Source organism: Lepisosteus platostomus, chromosome 18 (assembly GCF_059453375.1).
Source record: "Lepisosteus platostomus isolate fLepPlt1 chromosome 18, fLepPlt1.hap1, whole genome shotgun sequence".
NCBI classification, from domain to species: domain Eukaryota; kingdom Metazoa; phylum Chordata; class Actinopteri; order Semionotiformes; family Lepisosteidae; genus Lepisosteus; species Lepisosteus platostomus.
In genome coordinates this window covers 6,737,234-6,751,130 of record NC_142628.1, presented here as the reverse complement: position 1 = coordinate 6,751,130, position 13,897 = coordinate 6,737,234, and the positions used below count along the sequence as shown (strand labels likewise).

At 35.3% G+C, this 13,897-nt stretch overlaps 1 protein-coding gene across 33 annotated transcripts in view; it reads right to left on the bottom strand.

The window, feature by feature from the left end:
• The window catches only part of sox6 (SRY-box transcription factor 6), a 203,714-nt gene that overhangs the window by 52,442 nt on the left and 137,375 nt on the right, over positions 1 to 13,897 (bottom strand). For 31 of the 33 annotated variants that reach the window (XM_088611247.1, XM_088611249.1, XM_088611254.1 and 28 more), the window contains one exon: positions 4,095 to 4,218. In XM_088611247.1, coding sequence (XP_088467373.1) covers positions 4,095 to 4,218 — 124 coding nt within the window. The remainder of the gene's footprint in view (positions 1 to 4,094; positions 4,219 to 13,897) is intronic. The other 2 variants (XM_088611250.1, XM_088611262.1) reach the window with 1 other exon arrangement.

The window sequence follows — 13,897 nt, the reverse complement described above, 5'->3', positions numbered from 1 at the left end:
GTGTTCCGATGGCATCAGGCTCTACTACATTTCCTCCTTGTACACTTTGTTGCCTCAGTCTCCTGTGGAGTTTATATCATGAATATTGGCCTTTATGGGTTTTCTTTTCAGATTATATTTTGACACTGGTTATGGATGTGCTGTGCTGGTGGTCGGCGACCTTGTGGTTTCAGACTGAAAATCTCCCATGTGAACGAAAGCAATGTTATTTATAAACACTAAATGCACATGTGAAATGTTCAAATACTGACGAGACAAGGTAAGGAAAAAAAAAAGAAGAAACGGAAGCAACTCTACTTTACTGCATGAATTGTTTTAGAGACTTTTATTTCCCCCCACTGTTTTCTTACAAATTCATGAATAATTCATTACCTTTATATGAGGCGACCCTTGCTGTAGATTCAATAATAACTTGTGTTATTTGTACTAAAACATTTTCCATGTCAAACATATTAAAAAATCAAACTTGCAAAATAATTCCCTCTGGCACTTTGTTACAGCTGTCACGCTCCTGCAGTTTGAAAATAGCTGGATTTCTTTTTTTTCCATAGTTTGGGCTTTATAGTTAATTTATTAGCACCACTACCCCACCCTATACTGTTCTGCAACTCACCTGCTGGCGACAAAACCTTTCTTTCTTTTAAGATGAAGTGCTGACAACATTTTTTCCCTCAAAGCTTAACTGAAAACAAAAGACACACAGGGATTTTTCTCCCCCTGCATTCTGGACATAAATTCATGTCTCTGACAGCCTTTTCTTCTTTTTTACTGATCTGTAACTTGTCATTTCCCCAGGGTTTATTGATATGTCAATAGGAAGGTCTGATACAAGGGGAAAATCCTTGTGTGAGCATTTTTTTTTGCAGACGCCCAATAGTCAATGCAAAGCAGAAAAGGAAAAGGGGGGACAGGCACTTTTTCTTCAGAAATGAGCACTTTGGGGGCAAGAATTTGCTTTAATTTTTAATTACTGAGGCTGAGAATACCACCTCTTTAATTTTCACAACAATACAGAGCAAGGATCAAGCCTCATGGTTATTGCCCTGGCAGAGAGTCAATTGACATGTTGTAGCAATTTTTTTCAAATTTGTTTTGGGATTTGGAATGCTTGCGTGAGGAACAATTCTTCTCGCAGTTGCACAAAGAAAGATCCGACATGTCAGGACAGGTAACCGAGCTCTGCCCCTGGGCTCTGACTCCCTGAATCCTGACTCAAGGAAGACCATGCTTGTAAACACAGGGGTCTGAATAAAGAGCTGCTGCTCGTGATCACTTACGCAAGACCTGCACAGCCTTGTATGGCTCAAACTGTTTGTTTATAGATAAATTACCTTAATAAAGTACACGGAGATCCTGTCAGTCTGTCAAGTTTGTATTGTGAGCATCAATTGTTTGAAGCTGTCCTTTCAGTGTTAAACTGTTTCAGTCAATAGTCTCAGAATTAGGTTTCTCAGCACATTGGAGCCTTTATGTCTACAGAATAAGAGAACTTTTACCATTTTAGACAGTTATAAAACTACAAAAATAATAACTACAAAAATAAAAATGCTAGTGAAACCAGTTACTAAATTATTAAAAGAACCCAAATGAAAAGAAACGGAAAGCAACAGAATATATTTAATGGATAAATGCCTACATTCCTCCATATATTATTCTGAATGAAATAATAACTTGGTATACCAGCCTATTGATAACATGAAATTGTGTGATTAAAAAGAATGGGATCTTAGAAGAAAAAGCTCATAAATGCTAAGCAGCAAAAGAAAAAAAGAAAACCTGGATTCATAACAGTAAATATGACAAGTATTCAGCTACACAGTAATTACATTTGATGACATATTATATATCCAATGACCATTGACCAAGTTGACTCGTAATTCTAAAAGGTCAGTGTTACGTTAAAAAACCTGTATGTTGTTTTAAACTGTACGATAAAAAAAAACTTGTAAAGTGTGAAGGAAAATCAAAACAAGACCAAAACTGTTGTGCTTTTTTTTCTAAAAATGCTTAATGTAATAGTTAAGTAGCCTTAATATTAATGTATAGACTAGACTGTGAAGTTTTACCATTGTCTGATTGTGACTCAGATAGGCTAGAATGATTAGCTTGTGATGTAGCTACTGTATGTGTCAGAAACATTTAAATTGAACAAAGCACAAGCTAATTTCAGAGCAAGAAGGGAGAATGTCATACACAGACAACAGTTTGTCAGAATGAGTTGTAAGCACTCATGCATTTTAAAGTGGAAAAGCAGTAATTATACATGTTGCGGTATACAATTTTTAATCTGGATGGAAATTGGTCAAAATTCTGGACAACAAATAACTTACTTTATAGGAAGTGATTACTATGTATTATTAGGGATTCTTACAGTTTTTAGTATTATTTATGTTACAACATCCATGCTCTCTAAAATTCAATAGAAACTGTTCTGTTGATCTTTACTTAGCATTACATTAATGCTGCATGTGATTTAATGCATACATTAAATTAAGTTTAGCAATCAACAAATTAATGTGAACCACAATCATGATGCAACCTTTAAAATATTGAAATAACAAAATAGCATATTGGGAATATTTTTGTGAAATTATAATAAGTTTCATTCATAAAAATAAATTTCATTCCATATTAAAAATATTATGCCCTATATTCTGAGAATATGTAAAGCAAATTGTTAAATAGGGCTCTGTAAAGGTCAGTTAAAGGGGCTTAAGAAAATATCACCTTGATCTTGATTCTTGACATTTGTTTGATGTCCGTTGTGCAATGCAGTATGAATGCTATATTGGTATCAAACTGAAAGAATCTGTCTTAGGGTCAAGCTAAAATCGCAGGAGTCACATTTGAGAATATGTTGTCAAACCTCAAAGAGTCCCTATCACCTAGTTCTTAAAGTTAGAGCAGTTAAAAAACAAACAGAAACTCCAAAGAGTACAGAAAGAATATTGCAAAAAAACAACAACAAAAGGGTAAGAAAACAGACAGAGCAGGGTGTATCTACGGTTTTGCTGCTTGTTCTACAACATTGGGAAAATCACATGCAGCAGAGCTATACTCAAAATGACAAAGCCAAGGGATTTTATGACTTGAGCATGTCGAAGTTACAGTATAATGCTTTCACGATGACATGGTGGTTACATTCTAGCTTTAGCATAGCTAATCCAACCTTAAATGCGTAGTTTCACCGGAGTTCAATGCTTAAGAGTATTGCTGAGCGATTTAATTATTCCCCATGTGAGAAGTGACTTAGTCAAAGGTTTTGTAAAATGGATAATAAGAAAGTTTTCATATATGTAAAACAAGTTATCCGCTAACAATACATTTATATTACTCAAATTTAAAAAGAACTATTAAGACTTGTTTTTAAGCGTAACTTTAAAAACCTTTTAATGTTATATGAGCAGTATTTCAATTTTACGTATAAGTATGTTAGAAAGGTTTAGGAATTAGTAAAATGATTTACAGATTTACAGTCTGACCAGAATTTAAAGGATTTCATTGATACATACAGATTAATGCATATCCATTCTCGAGAGGAAGAACTGCCAAAACACAATTTTTGTCACAACCCTTTATCTATGTTTTGAAACTTTTCATGACTTTTTGATACAACCTCAAGTGCATGTTCTGTTGTAACAAATAATCTTCCTGCCTTGAAGTACAACAAATAATAGATAAACTGGACCTTATCTAGCTCCGCAAATGTTCCCAGAAAAATGTAACTGAAAATCCCCACAGAAGAGGTCCTTTAAGGAGTCATTTAAGGAAAATGGGAAAGCGAGCAATCAAAATACACTGGGGACCAAAAAAGAACAACAAAACAACGGAGCCTGCAGATTCACAGGACACTCGTGGACTGGGATGCGGATGAATGAAGAGGAATGAAAACACAATCCAGCCGATGCAGTGGCAGAAGTGCTAGCCCCGGAGGGGTGCTCTCCAGACACATCACGCCTGCTCGGGAGTCTCAGGGCGGATGGTTTACTACCGACAGAAAATGATCCCATCTTAAGGAGCAAGGCATCAAACCAAAAACAAAATCCACGGACGACCTGGTTTATTCAGGTGAGAGCGAGGGGGCGGCGGAGTACCTGGCTTGTATGTGATTCCTGGCGGGAAAAGGAATCCCTGCTGGGCTGCTGCCGCCGCTGCCAGAGTGCGCTGGTCGTGTGGAAAAATTGGGATCATGAGCGGAGGCATGTGACCCTGAACCTGCTAAACACAAAAAGACCTGTGATCAGACACTGCATAAATTCAACCTGACAGGTACTTCTCCAGCGCTGATAGCAATCGTGTGTTCACACAATACCTGCCCAAGCCTTGCTTTAACCTAATCCCCACCACTTTCACATTATCACATCAAAGATCCTGCCTTTCATTGTTTTGGCCTGTGTCAAAAGGTGCAACTCTCAGGATAAGGAAGTATTATTCTGCCTCACATTTGTATTTTCATTTCATGATTACACAGGGAATCAGAACAAGTGTATTCCTGCACATGTCACCACTGAAGTTCATTTTGCCTCACAGCAGAGAAACAAAGGATGTGACGTTTGTACATCTGGGCCCTCTTTGTGACTGTGTCTGATTCAACAGACAGACTCAGGACAGTCTGTAGTGTAGTGTCGGAAAAATATCTGTCATAACAAGAGAAATGGCACTGTACAATTGGAACACGCCCAGGAAAAAGAACAGAAACATAAATGATACAGTATCATGTGGGAAAGTTTTAAAAGAACGCTGCAAAATGTGTTTAAAAGACCAGATATAATCACTTACCATAATTCAAAGCCTCAATAACAAAAATTCAATCGAGTAACCACATTGAAAATCAGATTGCTTTATTACCTCACAGGGCTCAAGGTACTGCTGTTGACTTTACAGTTATCATGTGTTATGTCGAGAGCACTATATTCCTGAAGTATTAATGTAAAAGTCACACTTGACAATGCCAGTGTCTAAGCTCTGAATAACCTGGAAAATAACTTCTTGCTGTTGTGATTCAATATATTTTCTCAAGGAGGCTAGACAGCAGAAAATACTCTCCACACAAAGAGTGAATTTGACAGTGTATTTTGGCTTCTGGCCTTGTCTACAGGAGCACGTGATGCTGCCCCCTTAAACTAGCAAAAATAAAACAAATAATAATGAAAAACACATGAAAATAAAACAAAACGTCAGTGAGTAGGATAAGCAGCACTCGAGGCCACCTTCCTGCTTGACAAGACCACTCACAAGGGTGAAGGAAAGCATCAGACAAAGAAATGTTAAAGGGGTTTAGAATTAAGGGTCAAATTTACTGAGAATCTGGAAATTACACATTGTATTCGATTAATAAACATGGCTGCTTATAGAAATACAACTTTGTTTCTTCTTACCAAAATAAATAAATTCTTTAAAATAGGAATACAAAATGAAAGAGAGATAAAATATAGTATATTTAAGTCACTAAAGCTTATAACGTATAGTACAATTGAAAGCTTCCACTTATTTTATTAAATTTACTTTTCAGTGTAGTGTAGGAAACGTATTTGTGTGTTCACAATAAAAGAAATGGTATTGTAATGTAATGTTTGCCAAAAAGTTTTTTGCAAAATCCATTGCAAAATCCATTTCATGTGTAAGACACAAAACTTTGCGCTCTTTCCTGATCACTTTGTAGCCACAACGATCAATCTTAACAATTAAACTGATATTCAGATATGGTCAGAGGCAATAGTGAACATGCTAGGTAGATATGGTGAAGACTACCAAAGCAAAAAATATATATCTACAATTTTTTCTTTTAGTAGAAGCAGGCACACATTGGTTTTAAAAAGAGCCCAATCTTGCTGTCATATCCCCCTTCCTGTCTCTACCTGACGGGGTACAGTTATGCTACTGTGTGTCTGTGAGGGTTAATCTACTAGCCACTCTGCCTTCCTCTGGGGAAAAGGAATGGAAACTGGGTTAATAAAGGTCACAACCAAAATAAACACTTTACTGTATGTTTCTGAATTCATTCCTCTTTAAAATCAACTTGTAATAAAACCTGGTCTGTGTGCAATTACTGCCTTAGCACTGGGGCATGAAATCAACTAGCTTTGAGCAGCTATTTCTTTTTACATTTTAGCTGAGGTAAGCCTGGTTATGATATGTATTTTTTTTTCTTTACACAGCCTTAGCTTAGTTAAATTGGTCCTAATCCCTAAGTGCAAACATAAGCCTTTAACCCCAGAAAATTGACCACTTGTGCAGCGAGTTTGTTTCAGTGAAAACTTCACTATTTTTTAAATCACGTTTTCAGTCACATAGTCACATTGAAGACTATGAAATGCTTAAACTCTAATGATAAAACAATCCTTACTTATCATCATCATCATCATTATTATTATTATTGTTGAGCTACACCTGTTTCTTCTATCGCTGAGAATACAAAAGCCTTGATGGATCTTAGCCAATCTTAGCCAATAGCAGAACTTAATTTTAATCACAAAAGATTATAGCAAAAGCTTGAGTATTGCACCCCAAAACATCCAACTTTCATCAGAAATAAGAACTGATATACTCTGAAATCATTAAATACAGTCAACAGATCAAATGACAAACTGTTCCGATAGCACTTGTGCTGGAGTATTTTTATGTACAGTATATTCTTCAGGCTTTACTTGCAAATATAAGTATCAACTATACTTATTGTTAAAAAGCTAGATGATTCCTTAATAATAACAATAATAAGAGTTACATTAAGATCCTTTGCCACATTCACATTCTGGGCTACTTGGTCTATAACGCACAACTGATCCAATAATTTGGACCAAACTTCCCATGTTTTTAAAGATGAAAATAAAATATTTAAAACAAAAGAATGACAGAATGTAAAAAATCTGACAATTTGCTCTCTCACAAATTAATTATTTATCATCACAAAAATTAATGTTGCTGCATTTACATAAGGCACATAGGGCAAACACAAAAAGACTGATTCTCACTGACAAACTCTGATCAAAACTGAATATCAGATTGACCTGAAATTGTTAGGACAGCTAATATAAATTACAAACTAGGATGTGTTTTCCTTTTGACATTGATATCACACTTGCGTTTTTATCTACATTTTAACTCGGCTTTTTACCTACTTTCATTTGCTGTATAATTCCACAGATTTAGAATAGCTTTAAAACTGCAATCATTTATTTCCAGTTGCCATATGACAAAACACACAACCCATCCTAATGAGATCTTTAAAAGAACAAAGTCTGAACAGAACATTGCCCACATATTAATTATAACCAGATAGCTGGGAAATTATCAACCTGATTTCAGAGTCAACATCCAATGTTGTTAAAAATCCCCAGAGCTATGTGTTCAGTGTCTTTTGGCCACAGACAGAATAACAAAGAAGAACAAATTAAAACAAAATTGTAGTATAAAATGTTTTTGTTTTCTAGTCTACAAACAACAAAATGTATCTTCTTTTTACTCTTTTTGAAATGTATTTTCTGTTCAAGAAAAAGGGTTTTGAATTTCCTATCCTGTGCTTTACAGAATGATTTTTCCTCATAGGGTAGAGAGAGAGAGAGAGGCTTAAGAAGACTTGTACTGAACAAGATTTTTTCTGTGGAACTACAAAGTAGAACAACATTCATTACATCTTTTTTAACTGAAGAACAGTGTTTTTTGTGTATGGAATAGAAGTCTGGATATTACAATTTATGTTCTGAAATACCCAGATGAAAGATTGCCCCCAGCTGCTCATGAGGCACTGTAACACATGGAAAAATATAATTAATTACACAACACAGGGCATGGTCACTGCCACAGAGTGCCAAGATGAAAAGCTCCATTTTACCAAGGGAGGAATGATCAGTCTCACATTTACAGCTTTGCTTAAACCCAGTGTTAAAATTTCCTCCAAACAATTTAGGAGGCTCTAGCAAATTAACGTACGAAAACATAACAGTGGTTTAGAGCCGTCTCCGCTGCTTCGAAGCTAGTTCAACAAATAATTGAAGTCTTTTGCCAAAGGTTAAAAAGAGAAGTTAAATATATAATTTCATTTAACAGTGAACAAATTAATCCAACAGACCAAACATTTCTATACTGAAATTAACAACGGTTCAGTTGAAACAGGAATAATAGCCACTGTGACTTTCAGCCATTAAATTACACAAAGCAATTACAACTGCCCTTATTTACCTGAGTCCATTATAGTATTATAAAGAATATTGAACAAGTGCCCTTTATATTTAAACTATTTTATGCATAAAGGCTAAAGAGTGTATAATGTGCTGCTTAATGTAGTTAAATTGATTTCAGTTATATTTTCTTCCTATTATACTGTACAAATGCTATACCATTATTATTGCAAAACGTTAAATTTAAATTTAAAAAGAAATGTTTAATTTTGTTTCATGTAAAAAGTTCAAAAGTGAAGGTGAGTATTAAAAACTCAGTACATTCAAAGAACAATGGTTCAGCTAATAACTTCCTTACATTGCTGCATTGTAATAAGTTGTTATAAATTCCATCTTTTTTTCTAGTTTTCAATTTGCATTTTGCCTAAAAAGTAGAACCACTCAACTACAATAAGGCAAAAATGAAATCAAGTTTATAAAACGACAGACAAGCGAGCACAAACTGGAAAATAAAGGCAAGTACAGTGTAAAAACAATTAACTAGAAGAGCAGAACAGACAGCATCAATACAACACAATAACATAAGCACCCTCTCATTATGGATTCCATGCTTACAGTGAACATGTGCAATTGGTAAGTTTCCATATTAAACATATTAGTGCAATACAGTGTAACTTAAATGAAGGGTGGAAGATTAGACAAACTCTTTTTCCCATTGTAGGCAGCAACACCACCAATCACCACATAATATACAACAGAATTCGGGTCTTCAAAATGGAAGAAATAATGCAAATCCACTCTGCTGGCAGGGAACTAGATCTGGAATGTATGGGTTAAATCATGAGGGGGTGACAACGAATTTAGTATTAATCTTTACATCAATACTGGCCAAGAAAGGAAAATCAAAACCTCTGGAGACTTCACCTAACCAACTGCAGTTGTGTAGGAGCTAGGCAGGCTTGAAATATTAAGGGTTTCTTTTAAAAAAATAAAATTACTCTTATTGTGATATAAATAGGCTGATATAGATGATTAATTTGAGCTACAGTGCAGTGAAGTTAGTTATTTTGTTCCCCTCCCGATCTTACTTTGTGCCTTCTCCGAACATCCCCAAGACAGGAAAGGGTTATCCCGAAGTTCATCAGCAAATCGGCTGGATGCCCAGAATATTTTAATTGCCAGGATGATCTTCAGGACTCGGAAAGAATGAAGTGCAGCAGATGTGAGAGAAACACTCAGACACCTTCCCCTTCGCCCCTCGTAAATATAGTGCATTGTTGCATTGACAGTTCTCCCCTTTTGTCTTAGTGGTGCTAAGTGGTGGATAATGCCATTTTTTGCCATCTGCCCCAAAGCTTCATTAAAGATACATGAATGGGCTAACTGGCCTGCTATCTTGTGAGGAACAGGTGCTATTGTTTGTCCCCGAAGACTCTCACTAAGGATCTGACTCAGAATACTTGAGAAAGAGCATCTGTAGCAATCAGTCAGACTAGAACTTGGCAGGGTCCTCACTATTTGCCAACACACAAGTGCACAATGGCTAAATTGGAGGGTGACTCCAATTTCGTTTCCTTTTTTTCCCTTTTAAAAAATAGTATTTAAAGACACAGAGACAGATTGTCACGACCTGATGTACTCAATACGTCTACATGTTTAAAATAGGATAAATCTGCATACAAATCCATACTGATACTACAGACACAAGAAATATATGATCTGTAACCTATGGAGAAATCTATGCAATAAGTCTGGACATCAGCACTAGGATTTTTTAATAACTTACAATACCAGCCAATACCAAGGTCATGTGACACCTGGAATCAAAAAACGTTAAGACTTTACAGATCATAATTAACATAAGTCATGTCAGGTAATGACTATGTTAAACAGATTATCTACAAAGGCTATTTGACATGTATTATTGCACAGCTGTATGGCCTGTTAGTCATATGTGCGAGAACTCCTTGACATTTGAAAATTATTTGGTGTTTTATGCACTCAGAAACACAGGTACGGCTAAAAGATACATTGATGGAAATGGAAATGTACAACCCTTTGCCACATTCAATAGGGTTTCTGTCAACATTCATTCATATTGCTGTCTTTTAACCTCTTTGCTAAGGCCCCAGAGACATTTACCCATTCTTCTGAAGTTAAAGAGAGAGGATGAGCTTCACCAAACATTACTTCAAGATTCTACTTGGTGTGACTTAAACAAGCAGATGCCTGTAGTTTAAGCACATGTAGATACTCCGATGTAGGTTTAATCAAGGACAAAACATGTTTCTAAGATGTGCTGGAAATATTAATTGAAATAAAACGCATGCAAAACGTTGAATCTAAAATATTAATTTAGTAAAAACAGTGTTCTTGTAATGTACCCTGATGGGGTCACAGGTGTAACTTCTAACAGCTTAAACTTCCAAAAAGTGATAATTAAATGTGTTTATGTGTTAATTCTGCTTTTTCTGAGTGGATCCATACTGTGAGTGGTATAGTCGCCTGATTTTGAAACATAAATTAATAAAACATGTTAGGCAAAATGGAATTTTAATACATTTCAAACCAGATACTCACATCTTAGATATTAATTTAAATGTATAATCTTGCCAGTTAACCAGCGTTGTTAAAGTGTCATAGTTTGCAGACTCACTTGCAGAGCTCACTCTCAAGTGCCAGGGAAAGGGAAAAAAAAAACTTGTGTGTTTATTGGTCTTGTAGGACCCATTAGTGGAGAATTTATCCAGGTTCCTAGAAATCTGCATATTAGTGAGTTGTTTTCTTCCAGGGTGTGTGTGTGTGTTTAATATTCGATGAATGGAGGTTTTAGAAAAGTTGAGAGATGCAAATCAATGTAATTTTAGAAAGGAACAGTTCTCACCATTCCTGCAATAAGTGACAGTTCACACATTGTTCCCTGAACAGTACAGTACTGGATCAAATTGGGTAGTTACTAGAAGACATTATCTAGAGCATTTTAAGAAATATATTTATGTTAAATCTGCTTGAATTTTAAGTTAATTAAATTTAAATACTTCAGAACATAATGTGTATTGTATGCTATTATGATATACAGTACAGATCATCAATTTGAAAAAAAGAGTAAAAGTTTCAAACAATTGATTACTATATGCGTCTTTTCTTTTTTAGTACAAAGATGTTTCAGATTTACTTCTAATGATTAGATTAGTCCTTGATCTTTTGTAACAGATTGAATTATGCTGAATTGTGTAATCTGTATAAATCGATTTTATCATCATGGCGAGTTACAGCAGATCATAAATTAGTATAATATAAACTAACTCAACATATATGATATTTTCCTGCATAACCGATGCACCAAAAACATATTGCTTTTACAGAAATAAATCTCCTAATTAGAAGTAAAATAGCCTTGGTGAACTACATTTCAAATGTGTGTTGAGTAAAAAGCTAGAAGACTATGCCTATGTTTGTAGCCATTATGCTTTTCATGCTTCTTTAGACCTGATGCTAGAAAGTTGCTTTTGAACTTCACCATCTGTAAGAACTACTTTGCTGGTGGGAGGATAATTCATTTATCATAAAACATTCAAACCCTACAAAAAAGCAAGCACATATATTCCTCACACATCAATGAGTAATTTATCAGTTAGCCACATTATTCCACTAAGAGTCTTGAGAACCTTTGGGCCTATAATCCTGCCAACAGGCTTATGGTTACTGTAGCTTTGTTATCAAAGTCATAGATATTCTGTTTGGTCCCAGATGACAATCAGTCCTTCGGATCAATAAGAGAAAGCCCAGCTTCGATTCCCGAGCTTTCTGCTAAGCTTACCAGCAATGAAAGGTAGGTTTCTGGCCCCCCTTGGAAACTATTCCAATTGTTCTTTTTACCCTGGCAATGAAAAATGCAAGGCAAATCTACATCAAAATTACTGGTCACCTACAAAAGGGTCTTTGTCTGGCCATGGCTTTGACCTCCCCCCTCCAATACAGGCAGGGCTTATCGGCTGCAGGAAGTGCCTGTTTTAACTGACAGGTAGGAGATTACATCTACAGCCACAAGAACACAATCTCCAGTCTGTTAGATAGGTGTTTGTCGAAAAGCCCTACAAACACGTAATTTGTTTATGTTGTACCAATGATCTTTGACAAAAGAGACGGTCTGGCTGAGACAAATGCAGTAGAACCCATTTATTGTACTATTTTTCTAAAGCAGCACAAGGGCTAAAAATGCAGAAACTAGACACTCCACTAAGGTTTTGCTGTCTGGTGAAATAACCAATAGACGACGTCTTGTTACACTAAATCCTCACAGTAAAACAAGCTTTCTTGGAGAACAGCCATTCCAATAACTCTATATCAAGTGGTAGACAGTTGTAAAGTAAAAATCCTTCCCCTAAACAAAAAGCAGAGAACTGGTTTAAAATAAAAGTATGCAACAAAGCAGCACATGACATGCGAAGATTCCTTTATTAGTATTTTAAAAGTTATATTTGTAATCTTTTAAATGAAATTACGTGTTTAGAAATGAAAGACTGTATCCATTAAACCACCCATGAGATTATTTTTTTGCATATGAACATATACCTTACTTATTTAACCTTAAAAAAATGGATAAGTCTGTCATGAAATAGTAGTTGAAAAGAAAATGGAGGAAATTATTTTATCTTATCTGTCAAACAACATAAGCATTTTGCTTTTTAGTAACAATAAAATGTGCCTCCAATGAGATTTACAAAAGTTGTAATAGCCAACAAGTCTTTAAATGTTGCAGAGATGCAACAAAATTAGTAAATTGCTGCAAGTACAAAGCAGAGAAAAATACTACTCCCGTGAGAGCAAAAATGAAACACGATCAATGTATATTCAACAGAAATGTGTACTTAAGGCAAATTCTTGTAGAGTCTCAAAGACTTAAAATGTAATTTAAGTTTGTAAATATTTTAGGCAATTAGGTTTGTATTGCATATAAAATATCAAAGATAAGCCTAAGGGTTCTTTCTCCTTGAGCTTTTTATTTGTACAGTGTACGCACACTTTAATAACTTTTTTACTGTATTCTATCAATTTGTATATCTTTAATTACAATCAACTCCTTAATATTGGACTTGCTGGAAATACAACACAGGGCCAGTAGAGACTAGAAGCTAAGCAAAAAGAAAAACCATATTTTGGCAGGACCCAGTCATAAAATTAAAAAGGTTTGCAGTAAACTGGCAAAATCCGTAGGGACTCTCTCAAACAGCATGGGTAATGAGGAAAGCACAGAACAGACATAAACAAACCCAGAAGTGAGTCTGGGGCCAACATCATTATACCAGATATATATCCAAGATACAAGGAAATAGGTATAAGTGAAATGCCTGCAGCTTAAGATAAATTAGAATACGATGAATTAGTTAAGGACATTTGAACAAAGGTATGGGATCGTCATCAGATGCCAATGTATGTCCAAATTCATAAACCAGGAATGCAGAGAAAAACTGATGATTTTTGTGCAGAAGCTTTCTTTTGTGTGATTGACCCAGAACTGTAACAAAGCAAGCAGCTGGTACCTTAACTTTAACTTTATTATTATCAATTCAAAGGATACCATGAAGCTAAACATCTCTGTAATGTCCATCTGCATGTCATTTATCTTCTATACAATAAATTCACAAACATCATTGTACATCCCTGCTCATGTAACACTGCAGATAAGTTACTGAAAAACCTGGCTAGTTTCATACACTGTATTAAACGAGAGGGTATTCAAACATCTCTTACGTAGTACATGAAGATCAGCACCAATT